Consider the following 21,002-nt stretch of genomic DNA (forward strand, 5'->3'; position numbering starts at 1 on the left):
TGTAATGTTTTAATATTTTAATTTGCTGTTTTCATCAGTTTTTCTGTACAAATATCATAACAGAACTTGCTTCAATGTTGTCACATTAGAAAATGTACACAACCAGAAATAAATAAAGTTGACATAATACAGCATATATATATATAGACTCTATTTGATTGATTATGACAGTAATTTGCTGATATTTACTCGACAGTTTTGTGCTTTTCTTTAGATTGATCGATTAAATTTTCTTTATCTCTTCTTACTAGTATTACATGTTATTCAACTTCGTCTAAAGAGACTTTTTTGCACAAGTTTTATCTTTTTGTATTATCCAGATACAAGCACCACAGTAAATAATTCTCACATTCTGACTTACATCGATACATAAATGATTAAACTTAATGGGAACCGTAGCTTATGGTGAACGGTGTCGTAATTTTTTTTATTTATCTTGGATGAACACATATTTCATATTCTTTAGGAGAGTAAGTTAAGCCGTTATTGCCATTGAAGTTATATTGAGTGTTTTCAGGCTTGTCAATACTGCAGTTCTGCAGAAGGTGCGCCAACATGAAGAATATCTCGGACTGGGCCATCATTTTCCCGATACAACTACGCCTCCCAGCGCTGAATGCCAAAACGTTATCCACTTTCTCTTTAATAAGACAACCTTTGTCATCTAAAAACCTTTCGGGCTGGAATTCGAACGGATTACCCCAGTATTCGTCGTGCATGACAGAAGCAATGTTAAAGAATACAACAGTTCCTTTTTCTATCAGGTTTTCTTTCACATATACGTCAGTTGTTGTCATATGTGGAATCCCCATTGGAACTACTGGAGATAATCTCATAATTTCTGATATTGCTGCCACCGTGTATGGTAAGACATTTCTATCCGATATTGCTATGACCTTGTTCCTCCCTATGGTTTCGTCTAGTTCTTTTTGGATTTTCAATTGCACATCTTGATATTCAGAGAGATACATGAGAGCCCAATTTAGCGTTGTTGCGGTCGTGTCGAACCCAGCACCGAAGAAGTCTTGCAGTGTGCCCAAAATCTGGCTTTTCGTCAGACCTACTTCGTTAGGTAAATCTGTGATGTTGTATTTCAAACAAGCGTTCAGAAGACCATCCATAGCATGCCGGGTGTGCATTGGATCAAACGTATTCTTTATCTCTATTTCATGAGCGTTGCTAGCGTTCTTGAAGTGATTAGCTAATTCTAAAAATCTATTGAATCGGCCTGGACAAACGTATTGTAACCAAGGTAAAACATCGAAATAATTTCCAGCAGTGAAGAATTCCTGGAAAATAGCTTGATCATTCATTACTTTTAAGAACTCTGGATCTTCTCGAATGTTCTCGCCTTTTCCGTAGCAAAATTGGTAGATACTACTACCAGCTGCCAAGTAAATTTCCGATTTGGGATTAAAAGGTTTGCCTTTAGCTTCCAGAAAGCTGGAGATAAGAATATCAGCCTCTTCTCTAAAAACTTCATGCATCCCTGAATGATCGTAGCTACTAAACTCCCTGAGCACACTACTGGCGATTTTCCGGTGCTGTATGTATCTCTCGTCAAAACCACTAAAAGAGAGGCTCTTCATGTCGTTTAGACTCTTGATCGAGAAGAACGGTGGCCGTGAAGCAAAGCTGTCGGAATCACGCGTGAGTGTTGTTTTCACGGTGTCTTTACCGCATATTACAACCGTGGGCCACATGCCGAATCGCAAAGAAAACACGTCCCCGTACAGTCTCTGGTACTCTCGGAATTTTTCCACTGGACGTGATCCGAGAAATGGCAGGTGCCCGACGACCGGAAGTCCCCACGGACCAGGGGGTCTGCGGCTCCACTCCAGGATGATTTTAAGGGTGACAAATACAGTACACAGCACCGTCACCACCCCGACAAGGGCCGAGGTCTTCTGATCAAGATGGAAAATCGATCCCGATCCAATCATTGTCATTTTGGCTGGAATGAAGTGAATAGATGGTTGTTAGATGGACCTCTTCGAACACCTGACCAACAATGTAACATGTTACATGTTATGGCTTTATTAAACTAGTTAAATGTTATACTTCATTTAAATGCACATTAATTTTACATATTTATGTACAAGAAAACAACAGCATTTTATTCGATTTCCAAATCTATTTCTGAATCAGCTTAAATCGTAATAATTTCATAATTTTTGCCTTGAGTTTGTGTTGAGTACTAAATGCTACTTACATTTTTTTAATAAAATGTGATTGATGTTATTACTTCAGATCATTTTAAAGTACTTTATAGTATTTCACTAGAAAGCCGATCTGCACCCAACTGTGTTGTCCACAACTTCACAATAATCAAAGGCCCGAAGGGCCACAATGACGTCGAGTTAAAGTTAATTTGAAGAATAAAAACCTAAGTAATTTTTTGTTAAATCAAAATAATCTCCACTATTACAAAAAAAGCATACATTTTTTATTTGTCTTATTTATGGTTCTCCTTCATTGATCAAATGTACACTTAGGTACTGTAGCTTAAAAAAACCCTTAAAACAAAGTTTGATTCTGTAACTCTTAGTAATGTGTTTACTTAACATGAGACCAACTTTTCTTGTTGTTTGCTGGAGATTAATGTTATAAAAATTGAGTTTGGCGGTCAATTTAACAGAAATGAAATTTAATATAGATTTTACGCAGTAATATAAAATAATAGAAATATTAAAATAAGTGTGATTTTTTTTAATATTTTCAAAAATCATTCTGATTTGGTTATTGACCATTCATTTAGAAATTGGTATCAATTATACTTACTTTTTAAAAACAAATACATGTATAAAGACAAATACATAGTCAATTTTCAAAAAAAATAATAATAATAATAATGTTCTTTATCACACAAGTAATTAAATTCATTACAAATGGACTCACCTAACTCTTTAAAACTTTTGAATGTTAATTAAAAATCTAAGTTTAGAAATATCTTAAGAGTTAAAATTTTTTTTTTAGATTTTTTTCTCTATTCATATAGAATTAAATATTAAGATTATGATTGTGTTTAATTCTATATATTGTACATTGTATACTACTGATAAACACACTGTCTCTTATTATCAATTTGATTTAAAATTCAAAAGGGTCCAAATGACACGATTCCATTAATACAAACACTGAGAATTACCCTTTGCAATTGACAACAGGCAAACAAAAAAAATATCCAAAGTGGTTGATGAAAAAAAAGGAATTCATTGAAAGATCTGCTCATAACATTTTTTTGGTACACATTATAATGCTTGAATAAGTTCGCCTGTCTATCTCATTGATGACCATTTAACTACGGCTCTTTGAAATCAACAAGATTTGTCTGGCTTGTGAGCTAAAACCACGTAATTAGTAGATATTTTACTTGAAACCAGTGTCATTTTTAACTTGTTTCAAACGCCTTGGGTGAATCAAATGATCTCTATTGATATACATGTAGAAAAATGAATTTCAATATAGTTTTTGGGAGTTGATTTTAATCAACTCTCCTATGCAGTTACTCTGGCAAACTGAAAGTGAAACAGTGTTTGGACCTAAGCACAAATCATCACCGCTGACAAGACTTAGTTCTTGAAAATAATAGAAAAATTCGATGTGATGTATGCTGAAGCATTGTTTTTCAAGGAAATTTATCTATAAACACTTTGAAAATAGTCAGATTTTATATAATACGAACAATGTAGATATTTTTGTAGTATCATGTATTCCTACGCCAGAGTTTAATATAGTCTCGTTCAAACAAACGCTCGGCTGTCTCCGTAAATCTCCGACAGAGAGGCTCTCTTGCGTGTCGGAGATTAACGGAGACAGCTGAGCGTCTGGTTGAACGAGACTAGAGTTCGATACCAATAGTGTTTGGATCCATACAATTTTTAGAATTGCGATTACTGATACATAGTTTGAAATCTATCTTAAAGTATTACACAACATGATTCATAAAGGGTTTCTCAAAATTCTTGTCGGAAAAGTCTGAAAATTCATATTATAAAAATGTGCCTAATTTAAATACAGACTAGAAACTGATTGCAACGGAAGATAAGTTGATTTTGAAAGAAATGATAATCGATAAAGTCAACTCCCGTCAGTACTTCAGTACTTTGGTTCATAGCAGCATTCACTTTTGCAAAATATTGAAATGGTGTTAAAAGCAAATTTTGCAATGGGTTCGCAGAATAACCTAACATGTGGGTATTGCCAGGAAAAAAATTGTGTACACACTTTTAATAAAGACTTTCATGCAAATGCAGATAAGTTCATAAATTGTTTTCTTTAAATTTCTAGAACAAATCCAGTAGGTATGCGAGTGCAATGGCAACCATCTTTCTAAACTAACTTTCCATTTAGTGCTAAACCTTCAAACCACCCAACTGGTTTCAAACAGATATGAAACTATTATCAAACCATAAACCTAAACTCGAACTAGTTTGTGATCAATAAATTCGCCCTATACTTATCGTTCGATGTAGGAAGTTTTGTTTCTAAAAGATCAAACATTTGTGCATTCAATATTCAATATTCGATATGGATAAAAAATAATCTGTTTTGCAGGCTGGTATATTTCATAACCATTGAGTATGTAGGCCTAACTATCGCATGTGTCATCCGCTGAAACCCAGACATATTGTTTACAATAAAATATGAACATTTTCAAAGACATAAACCATTTCGTATCTGCCAACTTGTTTTGTTGACGTACAGTTCTGCTCGAAATTGAAGTATGTCATCTATTTTTCTTCAAACACATATGAAAACTTTGCACGCATTTGAGTTGTTTGGCTCCTTAAAATTTGCAACTTCCGGACGTAGGTTCCCTAGATGGCTTTCGAGCTTCGCTCGACGCCATAAAAATTTCAACCTTAAAATTGAATGGTGAAACTTGTATTGGAAAATAGTGCCCCAAAATTGAATCTTAATTAAAGCATGTATTCTCCAACAACATTTTTACAAGCTTACTATATGACTGCTTTTCAGTACTTTGCTTTTAAATACTTTTTAAGTATAAGCCGTTGACCTAAGTGAGAGAACTTACTTTGATTCGAGAGAGCAAACATTACCAAAAATCCAAGAAAGGAAACGGTATACAGTGTATGGTGGTCATGTAATTACACGCATATTTGTTGACATACAAAGTCAAATAATACTGGTGTAACCTGATTTTGTACAAATGTACTATAATGTTCTAATTTTATTTAAAAATGATACGCCTAACTATGAAAAATAAGTTTGTTATTGACCCCTATTTGGTGAATAATTGGTAATTAGAATCCATTTAATAAGATACTGCATCATTTTAAATAATAATGGAGCTTTGAATGAAATTACGACTTCAAATAGAACCACGTGTAGTTTTCCTAGTTTTTGGTTCACTGCAATAGAAGCATAATTTGGCTGGATATATTGATAGATTTACGGGCAAAACAAAGGCAAATGGCAACTACTAATCATCAATTACTATGATAGAGTGTTTTCATGAAAATTCAATTTCATAAAGTAATGCAAACGAAAACTGTTTAAGTCCAGTTTCAATTTCACGGGGAAACGGTATGATAAAAATAACATATTATTTGTTTAAATGACATATTCCCACAATAATTTTTCTTTCTTCATTTATAAGTCTATTATCATGTACCTCTAGTACATTTTTGAAATTAATTCGCCTCAAAATATTTGGTCAGAAGTGATAGAGGGCGCTTGATTCGATACTGGAAAACGAATTCGAAACTAGGAAAATGGAGGGGGTATTGAAATTACTATCTCCGTAATTCATCCTTTATATTTTCGGAAGTTTGATACTACATTTTAGAAGGACAAAGAAATGTGATTTAAACAAAAAATAAAAACATTTGGAATTCTGATAATAATAGTCGCATGCATGACGGGCAATCGGTTTTTAGAACGCAGTTCGCAGTTCGCAGTTCGCAATTGAATAGTGAACTGCGTTCTATAGAACGCAGTTCGCAATTCAAAATTTTGTGCGATTGAATAGTGAACTGCGTTCTATAGAACGCAGTTCGCAATTCAAAATTTAGAATTCATATTTGGGGCCCGCTTGCCTTATATGCAATTGAATAGTGAACTGCGTTCTATAGAACGCAGTTCGCAATTCAAAATTTAGAATTCATATTTGGGGCCCGCTTGCCTTATATGCAATTAAATAGTGAACTGCGTTCTATAGAACGCAGTTCGCAATTCAAAATTTAGTGCGATTGAATAGTGAACTGCGTTCTATCTAGAACGCAGTTCGCAATTCAAAATTTAGAATTCATATTTGGGGCCCGCTTGCCTTATATGCAATTGAATAGTGAACTGCGTTCTATAGAACGCAGCTCGCAATTCAAAATTTAGAATTCATATTTGGGGCCCGCTTGCCTTATATGCAATTGAATAGTGAACTGCGTTCTATAGAACGCAGTTCGCAATTCAAAATTTAGTGCGATTGAATAGTGAACTGCGTTCTATCTAGAACGCAGTTCGCAATTCAAAATTTAGAATTCATATTTGGGGCCCGCTTGCCTTATATGCAATTGAATAGTGAACTGCGTTCTATAGAACGCAGCTCGCAATTCAAAATTTAGAATTCATATTTGGGGCCCGCTTGCCTTATATGCAATTGAATAGTGAACTGCGTTCTATAGAACGCAGTTCGCAATTCAAAATTTTGTGCGATTGAATAGTGAACTGCGTTCTATAGAACGCAGTTCGCAATTCAAAATTTAGAATTCATATTTGGGGCCCGCTTGCCTTATATGCAATTGAATAGTGAACTACAGTTCGCAATTCAAAATTTAGAATTCATATTTGGGGCCCGCTTGCCTTATATGCAATTGAATAGTGAACTGCGTTCTATAGAACGCAGTTCGCAATTCAAAATTTAGTGCGATTGAATAGTGAACTGCGTTCTATCTAGAACGCAGTTCGCAATTCAAAATTTAGAATTCATATTTGGGGCCCGCTTGCCTTATATGCAATTGAATAGTGAACTGCGTTCTATAGAACGCAGTTCGCAATTCAAAATTTAGAATTCATATTTGGGGCCCGCTTGCCTTATATGCAATTGAATAGTGAACTGCGTTCTATAGAACGCAGTTCGCAATTCAAAATTTAGAATTCATATTTGGGGCCCGCTTGCCTTATATGCAATTGAATAGTGAACTGCGTTCTATAGAACGCAGTTCGCAATTCAAAATTTAGTGCGATTGAATAGTGAACTGCGTTCTATCTAGAACGCAGTTCGCAATTCAAAATTTAGAATTCATATTTGGGACCCGCTTGCCTTATATGCAATTGAATAGTGAACTGCGTTCTATAGAACGCAGTTCGCAATTCAAAATTTAGAATTCATATTTGGGGCCCGCTTGCCTTATATGCAATTGAATAGTGAACTGCGTTCTATAGAACGCAGTTCGCAATTCAAAATTTAGAATTCATTCATTCTATAGAACGCAGTTCGCAATTCAAAATTTAGTGCGATTGAATAGTGAACTGCGTTCTATCTAGAACGCAGTTCGCAATTCAAAATTTAGAATTCATATTTGGGGCCCGAAATTTTCAGGGGCATCTACTAGTGGTATTTCACTACCACTGTTAAAATATGGTGATGCAGCTTTCTCTAGTTTTTAGCTCACCGAGACGAAGTCGGGGGGAGCTTATGCTATACCCCCGGCGTCGGCGTCCGGACCTGGTTAAAGTTTTTGTTGCAGGTCCTCTATCTATATAAGTTATTACTTGTCCTATCTTCACCAAACTTGCATGGATGATGCATCTGGACCTACTTGTGGACTTGAAAGACTTGGATGCTGAATCTGGATCCTAAATGTCAGATGCTGAAGGAGGTTAGGGTTTTTGGAGCAGGTTAAAGTTTTTGTTGCAGGTGCCCTTTGATAGCAATATCTAAGTTACTCCTGGTCCTAACTTGACCAAACTTGCATGGATGGTGTGTCTTATGATACTGATCCACCAGGCAGACTTGAGTGCTGAATCTGAGCTATAGGTTTCGGATGCTGGAGGAGGTTAAGGTTTTAAGAGCTGGTTAAAGTTTTTGTTGCAGGTGCCCTTTGATAGCAATATCTAAGTTACTGCTGGTCCGTACTTGACCAAAATTGCATGGATGGTGTGTCTTATGATACGGATGCACAAGACAAGCTTGAATGCTGAATCTGAGCTATAGGTTTCGGATGCTGGAGGTGGTTAAGGTTTTAAGAGCTGGTTAAAGTTTTTGTTGCAGGTGCCCTCTGATGATAATATCTTATTTACTACTGGTCCTTACTTCACCAAACTTGTATGGTTGGTGCGTCTTATGATACTGATGCACCTGACAGGCTTGAATGCTGAATCTGAGCCATAGGTTTCGGATGCTGGAGGAGGTTAAGGTTTTTGGAGCTGGTTAAAGTTTTTTGAGTAGGTGCCCTCTAATGATTATATCTTAGCTACTCCTGGTCCAAACTTCATCAAACTTGTGTGGATGGTGCGTCTTATTATACTGATGCACCTGAACGGCTTGAATAATGAATCTGAGCCATAGGTTTTGGATGCTGGAGGAGGTTAAGGTTTTAAGACCTGGTCAAAGTTTTTGAAACAGGTGCCCTTTGATGATGATATCTTAGTTATTACTTGTCCTAACTTCACCAGATGGTGCGTTTTATTATATTGATGCACCTCACAGGCTTGAATGCTGAGTTTGATCCATAGGTTTCGGATGCTGGATAAGGTTAAGTTTTTTTTAACAGGTCACATGTTACATAGATATTAGTACTATTTCAAACTTGCATAGTTGATTAAACTGTAATATGAATGAATCGCAGAGGAAGCTTCAGATGCAGAGCTTGATCTCCATTATCAAGGATGATAAAAAAATACTTTAGTTATTACAGGTCCTAACTTCACCAAACTTGAATGGATGGTGTGTCTTATGATACAGATGCACATGATAGGCATGGATGCTGAATCTCAGCCATAGGTTGCGGATGCTGGAGGTGGTTAAGGTTTTAATTGGTGGTGCCCACTGATGATGATATTTTAGTTATAACTGGTCCTAACTTCACCAAACTTGCATGGGTGATGCGTCTTATGATACTGATGCACCTGACAGGCTTGAATGCTAAATCTGAGCCATTGGTTACGGATGCAGGATGAGGTTTAGATTTTTGGAACAGGTCACATGTTTTATAGATGATAGCTTGCAAAGTTGATTTAACTATATTATAAATGAAACGCAGAGGTTGCTTCAGATGCAGAGCCTGATCTCCATTATCAAGGATGCTAAAGAAATCTCCTACCTCACTTAAACCTGCTTGATGTGGTTGTTGTTAAATGATATAACATGATTCCTATGATAAAGTATTGTATGATATGAAACACTATTGTTTAATATGATACAATATAATATCATATGTTATATTGTAAAAAGTTATATGATACGATATGATATGTATCATTTTTTTTTTATATTTTATGATACGATATTGTATCATGATAGTGTTCTGTATAGTATTGTATATAATGATACAATATTATATGATATTATATTGTATCTATAATATTGTATCATATCATATAATATGATATTGGTTTCTGTAATATACAATTATATCACATGAAATTGTATTATATGATATTGTTATATTATATTTTATCGTATCATACGATATTGTACAATATGATATTGGTTTATATGATATATAATCCTCCCAAACAGGCACTATTTATTTTGTTATACTGAATGTCTTAATTTTAAAGAAAACCTAACTGCTTTTACATAGGAATAACGTGGATTCTACGGCAAACCGTACGCGCATAATTTTCGCGCATGTAACAATTTTTAATGTTACCCGTTGGTAAGTGCGTTGCTAACGCTGAGGGTAATAGAACGGATTATGAACTGCGTCTAAACAAACAAATGGCATTAATATTAAAAGATGTGAAGTTCCTTTTGCGCTCGCCCCAACAGTCGCACTGTAAACATATTATTAAGAAATGACTTTGAAAACTACTTTAAGAAAACTACCTTTAGGTGGTATGGGACACCTGACGATATCAATTAAGAATAAAGTACATTATATTTGAAATATTTTCACCGGTTTAGAATTTTTAAATTTTACAATATTTAATCAAAAAAATAGATTTTAAAAATATTTTGAGAGGTGAAAATTGTAAAAACCTCATAATAAAAATACACATACCTGTGAAAGAAGTGCAATTGAAATAGTTAAAAGGGATATTTTCCAAGATAATTTCATTGACTCATTATCATCTTTCACTCAGAAAAATTCACAGGAAGGAAAACCGATTCCTTACGGAGATTTATAACGGGGAATGTTTACATCGTTTCTCCATTCGGAATACACTCGGAATACATCGCGCAATTTTACAACGTTATCATCCGGGCTTGCTGCAACGACATCACATTTTTTAGCATTGTATTGAAACCTGATCAGCTAACAGGGGCGTTTCGAATAAAATATCTTGGAAATTTTGCATACTTTTAAATTCAGCGCTAAAACTTGTTAATTATTATGGAATAGATATCAATAGATAATGTTAGGGGAAAAATATGCTTCATTTGAATCTTTATTTTTTTCACTTTTTACCGGGGCCCATAGGTATTCTACATTTTGAATTGGGAACTGCGTTCTAGATAGAACGCAGTTCACTTTTCAATTGTATATTAGCCCGATTCTTAAAAACTAGAGATAGCTGCATCACCGTATGTTCACAATGGTAGAGAAATACCACTAGTAGATGCCCCTGAAAATTTCGGGCCCCAAATATGAATTCTAAATTTTGAATTGCGAACTGCGTTCTAGATAGAACGCAGTTCACTATTCAATTGCATATAAGGCAATCGGGCCCCAAATATGAATTCTAAATTTTGAATTGCGAACTGCGTTCTAGATAGAACGCAGTTCACTATTCAATTGCATATAAGGCAAGTGGGCCCCAAATATGTATTCTAAATTTTGAATTGCGAACTGCGTTCTAGATAGAACGCAGTTCACTATTCAATTGCATATAAGGCAAGCGGGCCCCAAATATGAATTCTAAATTTTGAATTGCGAACTGCGTTCTATAGAACGCAGTTCACTATTCAATTGCATATAAGGCAAGCGGGCCCCAAATATGAATTCTAAATTTTGAATTGCGAACTGCGCTCTAGATAGAACGCAGTTCACTATTCAATCGCACTAAATTTTGAACGCAGTTCACTATTCAATTGCATATAAGGCAAGCGGGCCCCAAATATGAATTCTAAATTTTGAATTGCGAACTGCGTTCTATAGAACGCAGTTCACTATTCAATTGCATATAAGGCAAGCGGGTCCCAAATATGAATTCTAAATTTTGAATTGCGAACTGCGTTCTATAGAACGCAGTTCACTATTCAATCGCACAAAATTTTTAATTGCGAACTGCGTTCTATAGAACGCAGTTCACTATTCAATTGCATATAAGGCAAGCGGGCCCCAAATATGAATTCTAAATTTTGAATTGCGAACTGCGTTCTATAGAACGCAGTTCACTATTCAATTGCATATAAGGCAAGCGGGCCCCAAATATGAATTCTAAATTTTGAATTGCGAACTGCGTTCTATAGAACGCAGTTCACTATTCAATTGCATATAAGGCAAGCGGGCCCCAAATATGAATTCTAAATTTTGAATTGCGAACTGCGTTCTAGATAGAACGCAGTTCACTATTCAATCGCACTAAATTTTGAATTGCGAACTGCGTTCTATAGAACGCAGTTCACTATTCAATTGCATATAAGGCAAGCGGGCCCCAAATATGAATTCTAAATTTTGAATTGCGAACTGCGTTCTATAGAACGCAGTTCACTATTCAATTGCATATAAGGCAAGCGGGCCCCAAATATGAATTCTAAATTTTGAATTGCGAACTGCGTTCTATAGAACGCAGTTCACTATTCAATCGCACTAAATTTTGAATTGCGAGCTGCGTTCTATAGAACGCAGTTCACTATTCAATTGCATATAAGGCAAGCGGGCCCCAAATATGAATTCTAAATTTTGAATTGCGAACTGCGTTCTATAGAACGCAGTTCACTATTCAATTGCATATAAGGCAAGCGGGCCCCAAATATGAATTCAAAATTTTGAATTGCGAACTGCGTTCTATAGAACGCAGTTCACTATTCAATCGCTTAAAATTTTGAATTGCGAACTGCGTTCTATAGAACGCAGTTCACTATTCAATTGCGAACTGCGAACTGCGTTCTAAAAACCGATTGCCTGCATGACGACGAAACCGCATACTGATTCGTTACTGGTAAAACGACTGTACGTGTAGAAAATGTATCTCTCTTACACTGAGTAAGGAAAATGACCTTTGATTTTTTTCATAACCCACGTAGTGCGTGCACACTGCATTTATGTTTCTTTCAAAACCGTAAACATATCATGTGTTAAACGGGTCGCATGTCTCAAAACGTGTCATTTGGCTGGGGGTTTTTAATTTCGGTGATTACTGGGACAAACATGCACACTGGTCGTAAGTCCGTCTGCAGTGTAGTCAGTAGTCACGTACACACACACACTACTAGTTCGTCCTTTCTATTAAAAGAGTGTCCATGTACATGTATATATGTGTAATCCGGATTCGTGTATTAAAATACATATATTTACATTCACTACGTATCGATTTTGTAATATAAAACCCATAATACAAATGACACCAAATTGAGGCGCCAACGGGGTTTTCTATTTTATATTTAAATATTTAATCGTACGATGGCTCAAAATTATATAAATACATATGTATAAGTAATAAGGAATCATTCTTTGAATATTATGAGGTGATAATTTCAGTCGGGACGTGATCAAATATATTATAAAGCCCTTAGGACTTTATTGGATCTGATCACGCCTCGACCAAAATTATCACCTCATAATACTCAAAGAATAACTTTTTATTCCTTATGTGAATTATTCTTTCATAATTAATCATATCAAAGATATCTGTAACATAATTTATCAACAAATCCGTCATACATGTGTTAAGCTACAATAACAGGTATTGAGAATTTGGCCACGCATGTTTTAGTATCAAATGACGCGTTTCGTTTTTGTATACAAACGCCATGTTATGAAAGCATCTTACTTTGCTTGTTTATCGAACGCCATTGCGATTACGACAAATTTATTAAAATATTGCATATTTTAATAAAGTTAGTACAATACTCTTTACTTACTAATTCTTTTTTCCTTCGATGCACTTGTCCTATAAACTCTGCATGCGCGCACACGTACGTGTAGGAAGACAGTACAACAATTGATGGAAATTACATAACCATTTTTTATGTCGCGTTTAGCGAGTTATTGCCCGTCGGAGGTTTGCGATTTTTAAATTTTTAAAACAAGTGGGGTGTCATCTCGTCACCATTTTGACACTGCATTTGACACGAGACCCATGATCATGCTTTTATATTAATTTCAACGATCGAATTTTTTTTTAGATACATATATTAATGCGATATTTTATCTAGATTTTCGGAAAAACTCTGTTAATTAATACCCCGTGTATATACACATGTATACACAAGCGAGCATGTTTCCCTCGGAGCTTCACAACCTACCTGAACGTACCTGAGGTAAACCAACCGGTTAAAATCCCCGGTCGTTAAATGATTGTTCAATTTGACATGCTTTAATGTAATTTATAAGTGATGAAGAATTGTTTGCTAGATATTAAACGGAATAGATCATTCAAATGACGTTGATACTTACCTATTCATTTCTTAAACTGCATGCAGAGTGAACTTTTTATGAAAGAAACAGGTAAACTGTTTGTGATTTTTTTTTTTACATATTTGTGTGCAAATAAATTGGGGTTTATTTATATTTTCTATTAAAAATATGCTTGGTTTTCTTTATATAAGCCTCATTATTTTTCAGCATGTAGTTGTCCTTCTTTGCACACACTACCGATTTACATAAAATTGAAGTAAGTTTGTCCCTTTCATTTACAGCAACCTGCGATGTCTATTTCTTATAAATATTTGTGGATTCCTTTCTGATCCTCTGGATAAGGATAGGAAAATAATACATGTACTTATTTACTTATCCAAGTTATCCTTTCAAATAAATTTCATTACTTACATCTTGCCTTAAATATTATGTAAAATCTGGCGCCACCCATCCCTTTGAATGCGGCTATTCTTCATAATAGCAATATTGTCTTGCATGTATCTTACTAGTATTTCACATCTCCAATTTCTTCGATCCCTCTCCCCTCCTTTTTCTCGTGGCTTCTCTCTTTTTTTAGGATTTTGTTGTGGTTCTGTTTGCTGACTCAAGAATACTACTTGTTGAATACGGCCATGAGTGATCAAATCCAACATAGCCCATTAACAACAAAATCAGAACAGGTGACAAAAAGTACACTTACATCTCCCCGTTACAAAACAATTACTAGTATACTATACAATCCCAATATACCCGGCGACACATTTTGCCAATTAAGAAAGATGGTGAACAAATGCTTCTTACTTCTCCTTATTGAAAACCATGCAATATTCTTTTCATTTGAAAAGGTTATCAAATTTATTTAGCTTCGATAACAGTTAATGGTGTTGCATCTTCTTCTAAAATTAAGTTAGAAATTTTTATTTCTCTATAGGCTAGAACATGGTCCACTTTATCAAAAGATACAATCAGTTTGTTTATAGATGTAAAAGAAAACAGTGTAATATTTTAATATTTTAATTGCTGTTTTCATCAGTTTTTCTGTACAAATATCATAACAAAACTTGCTTCAATGTTGTCACATTACAAAATGTACACAACCAGAAATAAATAAAGTTGACATAATACAGCATATATATAGAATCTATTTGATTGATAATGACAGTAATTTGCTGATATTTACTCGACAATTTTGTGCTTTTCTTTAGATCGATCGATTAAACTTTCTTTATCTCTTCTTACTGGTATTACATGTTATTCAACCTCATCTAAAGAGACATTTTTGCACAAGTTTTATCTTTTTGAAATATTCTTACGTATGGATTACTAGTATTGTTACATTGTATGACTGAGTTTGTCTATGTAATATATCTTATATCATTTCAATGTTATTAAACAACGAATGCGTAAAATAACAACCCTGTTGTGCTCAAAGTTTGCTCTGCTAAAAGGTTGCTCTTGCTCGTGACTAGAAATAATAGAGAGGTTAAGCATTTTAAAATGTACGTCTATGGATGCATGCAGAGATATAAGTAAGTAAGTTGTAATTCACTGCTTTACCTACAACAGATATAACCCCTGCACAACGTGATGACTAAGACCAGTTTCTTCATAGGTCATTTTAATTTTGATAAGATGTATTCAATGTACAGTAAAACACGGTTATAGCAAATACGCTTATAATAGTGAATTTACGCTACCAGCGGAGAGATTTTCATTCCCCGTGACTTTATTACATGATCTAAACTTAATGAATGTAACGAATTAAGCTTATAACAAAACAAAATTGCTTGTCCCTGGCACTTCGTTATAAACGTGTTTTACTGTACATGTATTTGTTTTACAAATATTATGCACCATGGTTATTCTAATATTCACCAATTAAAGTATACAGAAAGTACGTGTTGTATTATCCAGATACAAGCACCACAGTAAATAATTCTCACATTCTGACTTACATCGATACATAAATGATTAAACTTAATGGGAACCGTAGCTTATGGTGAACGGTGTCGTAATTTTTTTATTTATCTTGGATGAACACATATTTCATATTCTTTAGGAGAGTAACTTAAGCCGTAATTGCCATTGAAGTCATAGTGAGTGTTTTCAGGCTTGTCAATACTGCAGTTCTGCAGAAGGTGCGCCAACATGAAGAATATCTCGGACTGGGCCATCATTTTCCCGATACAACTACGCCTCCCAGCGCTGAATGCAAGCACGTTATCCACTTTCTCTTTAATAAGACAACCTTTGTCGTCTAAAAACCTTTCGGGCTGGAATTCGAACGGATTACCCCAGTATTCGTCGTGCATGACAGAAGCAATGTTAAAGAATACAACGGTCCCTTTCTCTATCAGGTTTCCTTTCACAAATACGTCAGTTGTTGTCATATGTGGAATCCCCATTGGAACTACTGGTGCTAATCTCATAACTTCTGATATTGCTGCCACCGTGTATGGTAAAACATTTCTATCCGATATTGCTATGACCTTGTTCCTCCCTATGGTTTCGTCTAGTTCTTTTTGGATTTTCAATTGCACATCTTGATATTCAGCGAGATACATGAGAGCCCAATTTAGTGTTGTTGCGGTCGTTTCGAACCCAGCGCCAAAAAAGTCTTGCAGTGTGCCTAAAATCTGGCTTTTCGTCAGACCAACTTCGTTAGGTAAATCTGTGATGTTGTATTTCAAACAAGCGTTCAGAAGACCATCCATAGCATGCCGGGTGTGCATTGGATCAAACGTATTCTTGATCTCAATTTCATGAGTGTTGCGAGCGTTCTTGAAGTGATTAGTTAATTCTAAAAATCTATTGAATCGGCCTGGACAAACGTATTGTAACCAAGGTAAAACATCGAAATAATTTCCAGCAGTGAAGAATTCCTGGAATATAGCTTGATCATTCATCACTTTTAAGAAATCTGGATCTTCTCGTATGTTCTCGCCTTTTCCGTAGCAAAATTGGTATATACTACTACCAGTTGCCAAGTAAATTTCCGATTTGGGATTAAAAGGTTTGCCTTTAGCTTCCAGAAAGTTGGAGACAAGGATACCAGCCTCTTCTCTAAAAATTTCATGCATCCCTGAATGATCGTAGCTACTAAACTCCCTGATCACACTACTGGCGATTTTCCGGTGCTGTAGGTATCTCTCGTCAAAGCCACTAAAAGAGAGGCCCTTCATGTCGTTCAGACTCTTGATCGAGAAGAACGGTGGCCGTGCAGCGAAGCTGTCAGAGTCACGCGTGAGTGTTGTTTTCACGGTGTCTTTACCGCATATTACAACCGTGGGCCACATGCCGAATCGCAGAGAAAACACGTCTCCGTAATGTCTCTGGTACTCTCGGAACTTTTCCACTGGACGAGATCCGAGAAATGGCAGGTGTCCGACGACCGGAAGTCCCCACGGACCAGGAGGTCTGCGGCTCCACTCCAGGATGATTTTAAGGGTGACAAATACAGTGCACAGCACCGTCACCACCCCGACAAGGTCCGAGGTCTTCTGATTAGAATGGAAATTCGATCCCGATCCAATCATCGTCATTTTGGCTGGAATGAAGTGAATAGATGGTTGTTAGTTGGATCTCTATGAACACCTGAGCAACAATGTAACATGTAATGGCTTTAATTATTATAAACTAGTTAACTGTCATACTTTATTTAAATGCACATTAATTTAACATATTTATTGACACAAAAAACGGCATTTTATTCGATTTCCAAATCTATTTATGAATCAGCTTAAATCGTAATAATTTCACAAATTTTGCCTTGAGTTTGTGTTGAGTACTAAATGCTTCCTACATTTTTTTTATAAAATGCGATTGATGTTATTACTTCAGATCATTTTAAAGTACATTATAGTATTTCACTAGAAAGCCGATCTGCACCCAACTGTGTTGTCCACAACTTCACAATAAAAACTTCAACCTTAAAATTTAATGGTGAAACTTGTTTTGGAACATAGTGCCCCAAAATTAAGTCATATTCTTAAAGCATATATTCCCAAACAACACTAATACGAGCTTGCTAACTGCTTTCCAGTACTTTCAGTACTTTGCTTTTAAATAATTTTTAAGTTTAAGCCGTTGACCTAAGTGAGATAGAGAACTTACTTTGATTCAAACGAGCAAACATTACCAAACATCCAAGAGAGGAAACGGTATTCAATGTATGGTGATCATGTAATTACACGCATATTCGTTGACATAAAAAGTCAAATAATACTGGTGTAACCTGATTTTGGACAAATGTACTAAATTGTTCTAATTTTATTTAAAAATCATACGCAGTTTCATAATTTGTCTATATAACCTATATAACCTGTACTCTCCACCCTTTTACACTGTGTGTGTTATCTATCTCATCAATTTGTTACATAAATCGACGCTTATTATTCATCTACATGGCCATGCAGTATGAATATATATTTATATACATGTGTATATAGTTTGCATTATACATAAGCTAACACTACGGTCATACATGTAGAAAAATGTTTCTCTCCAACACTGAGTAATAAGGAAAATGACCTTTGATTTTTTTCATAACCCACCTAGCGCGTGCACAATGCATTTATGTCTCTTTCTAAACCGTAAACATATCACGTTTAAAACGGGTCGCATGTCTAAAAACGTGTCATTTGGTGGTTTCAATTTTGGTGATTACTGGGACAAACAAGCACGCTGATCAGAAGTCCGTCTGCAGTGTAGTCAGTAGTCACACGTACACTATTAATAAGAGTGTCCATGTATATATGTGTATTCGTGCATTAAAATACATGTAAATTTTTATCTTCATAATTAATTATACCAAAGATATCTGTAATATAATTCATCAACAAATCCATCATACATGTATAAAGCTACAATAAAAGGTATTGAGAATTTTGGCCACGCATGTTTACTATCAAATGACGCGTTTCGTTTTTGTTTACAAACGCGTGGTTATGAAAGCATCGTAGTTTGCTTGTTTATCGAACGTCGTTGCGATTACGGCAACTTTATTTCTGTAAAATATTGCCTTTTTAATAAAGTTAAAACAATGCTCTTTACTTACTATTTTTTTCCTTCGATGCACTTGTCCTAAGAACTCTGCATGCACGCACACGTACGTGTAGGAAGACAGTACAACAATTGATGGAAATTACATAAACATTTTTTATGTCGCGTTCCGCGAGTTATCGCCCGTCGGAGGTTAGTGAGGTGTCATCTCATAACAATTTTGACACCTCCAGTTTTGACACGAGACCCATGATCATGCTTTAATATTCATTTCAACGATCGAAAAATTTTTGAGTACATATATTAATACGATTTTTTATCTAGATTTTCGGAAAAACTCTGTTGAGAATTTGAGAGTACTTTAAAACCCCGTGTATGTAGACAATTGTTGATACTAACAAATTTATTATAAGTCCCCTACCGGTTTTCATTTACTAAACAGCATACATAGTGAACTTTTTATGAAAGAAACAGGTACACTTTTTGTTTTTGTTTTTTACATGTTTGTGAGCAAAAAATTATTAAAGCTGATTTTGGGGTTTATTTATATTTTCTTTTAAAGATTTATATAAGCCTCGTTATTTTTCAGCATGTAGTTGTCCTTCTTTGCACACATTACCGATTTACATAAAATTGAAGTAAGTTTTGTCCCTTTCATTTACAGAATCCTGCGATATCTATTTCTTATAAATATTTGTGAATTCCTCTCCGATCCTCTGGACAAGGATAGGAAAATTATACGAGTACTCAGTTACATTTCCAGGTTATCATCCTTTCAAATATATTTAATTACTTATATCTTGCCTTAAATATTATGTAAAATCTGGCGCCATCCCATCCCTTTGAATGCGGCTATTCTTCATAATAGCAATATTGTCTTGCATGTATCTTACTAGTATTTAACATCTCCAATTTCTTAGAGACCCCACCCCCTTCCCTCCCTTTCCTCGTGGCTACTCTTTTTTTAAGGATTTTGTTGTGGTTCTGTTTGCTGACTCAAGAATACTACTTGTCAAATACGGTCATGAGCAGGCTTGGGATAATGCTAAATGTAATGGTAATGCATTGCAATGCATTATTACATGTTTTCAAAGTAATGCTAGTAATGTGTAATGCTATAAATTTAGCATTACAAGTAATGTAATGTAATGCATTACTTTCCAAAATCTAGTGTAATGCAGGCATTACATGGCATTACTTTACATTACTTTGCTTATATATTTTTGCATGTTCACTTTTTTTTTTAAAAATTGTGATGAATTAAATGACTTGAATTGTATTTGATTTTAAAAAAATTTAACGAATAAGAAACAAATCTTGAGATAATTAAAATAAATTTAGTTGTATTATATTAAAAAAAATTGAAAAGTCAATTTCTAAAATTTTCAATACTAGCTAAAACAACGACATTTAATAAAAGTGTTGTGATTAAAGACTTTAAAATCATTTGAAAATTTAACTCCAATTAGTTGTGCATTCAATTAATTCTTTACTTTGAAGAATGTCTCAACAACACACAAAACCCTAAGGATAAACAAAGTATCCAAACAATCTATTGTTTTAAGAAGTACTGAACACCCCAAGTCCCTTCTAATAGAATAGAGGACAGGAATGCAACCAGCTCAAAATCACTTTCAATATTATAACCCATTTGAAATTGACTCTCTCTCTCTCTCTCTGTGGTGTATATTGAGTACATTAGTTTGGACTGATAGAAAATACATACAACATGTACAAGACTCATGTATTTTATTTATCATTGCCTGAACACTTAATATATCCTAAGATAAAGTTTGCCAAACATTTTCTTTCAGTCCCAGCTTCCACGACTCCTGTAGAATGAAGATGACACCTTTGAAACTCTTGTGATCATAAAGTTCAGTAGCAATCTTGCATATTAAGTCATTAAATTTTAAGCAGATTGTGAACATGAACCTGTAGATATCTTAAAGTGTGCTTTATATTTGAAACATTTGCAAAATCTCTTTATTTAGCTTAATTTTTAAAACTTATTATTGATTATTTACAAAGTAATGGTAATGATAATGCATTTATTTACTTTTCTCACGTAATGGTAATGCAGTGCATTACCTCAAGAAAAGTAAGTAATGGTAATTTAATGCCCAAATTCATAAAGTAATGGTAATGTAATGCATTACTTTACAATGTAATTCGCCTCAAGCCTGGTCATGAGTGATCAAATCCAACAAAGCCCATAAACAACAAAATCAGAACAGGTGACAAAAAGTACACTTACATCTCCCCGTAACGAAAAAGTACAATTATATTATA

The 21,002-nt window shown here is 34.8% G+C and overlaps 2 protein-coding genes across 4 annotated transcripts; both read right to left on the reverse strand.

The window, feature by feature from the left end:
* Positions 1-2: 2 nt before the first annotated feature.
* On the reverse strand, positions 3-13,317 carry LOC128158728 (cytochrome P450 1A1-like). Of its 2 annotated transcripts, none has more exons than XM_052821676.1 (2): positions 13,214-13,317; positions 3-1,954 (listed from the first exon to the last, which is right to left on the reverse strand). In XM_052821676.1, exon 2 carries the CDS (start codon positions 1,947-1,949, stop codon positions 432-434), a length of 1,518 nt encoding a protein of 505 aa, XP_052677636.1. In that variant the 5' UTR covers positions 1,950-1,954; positions 13,214-13,317; the 3' UTR covers positions 3-431. The 2 variants fall into 2 exon arrangements, with proteins under 2 accessions (XP_052677636.1, XP_052677637.1); XM_052821677.1 differs by having other exon boundaries at positions 3-2,001; positions 13,214-13,310.
* Positions 13,318-14,707: 1,390 nt separating this feature from the next.
* LOC128158727 (cytochrome P450 1A1-like) lies at positions 14,708-18,888 on the reverse strand. Of its 2 annotated transcripts, none has more exons than XM_052821675.1 (2): positions 18,766-18,888; positions 14,708-17,256 (listed from the first exon to the last, which is right to left on the reverse strand). In XM_052821675.1, the coding sequence occupies exon 2, from the start codon at positions 17,249-17,251 to the stop codon at positions 15,734-15,736; it is 1,518 nt and encodes a 505-aa protein (XP_052677635.1). In that variant the 5' UTR covers positions 17,252-17,256; positions 18,766-18,888; the 3' UTR covers positions 14,708-15,733. The 2 variants fall into 2 exon arrangements, with proteins under 2 accessions (XP_052677635.1, XP_052677634.1); XM_052821674.1 differs by lacking the exon at positions 18,766-18,888 and adding an exon at positions 17,823-17,910.
* Between the last annotated feature and the right edge of the window lie 2,114 nt (positions 18,889-21,002).

The sequence above is a fragment of the Crassostrea angulata genome, chromosome 8, assembly GCF_025612915.1.
Source record: "Crassostrea angulata isolate pt1a10 chromosome 8, ASM2561291v2, whole genome shotgun sequence".
Classification (NCBI taxonomy): domain Eukaryota; kingdom Metazoa; phylum Mollusca; class Bivalvia; order Ostreida; family Ostreidae; genus Magallana; species Magallana angulata.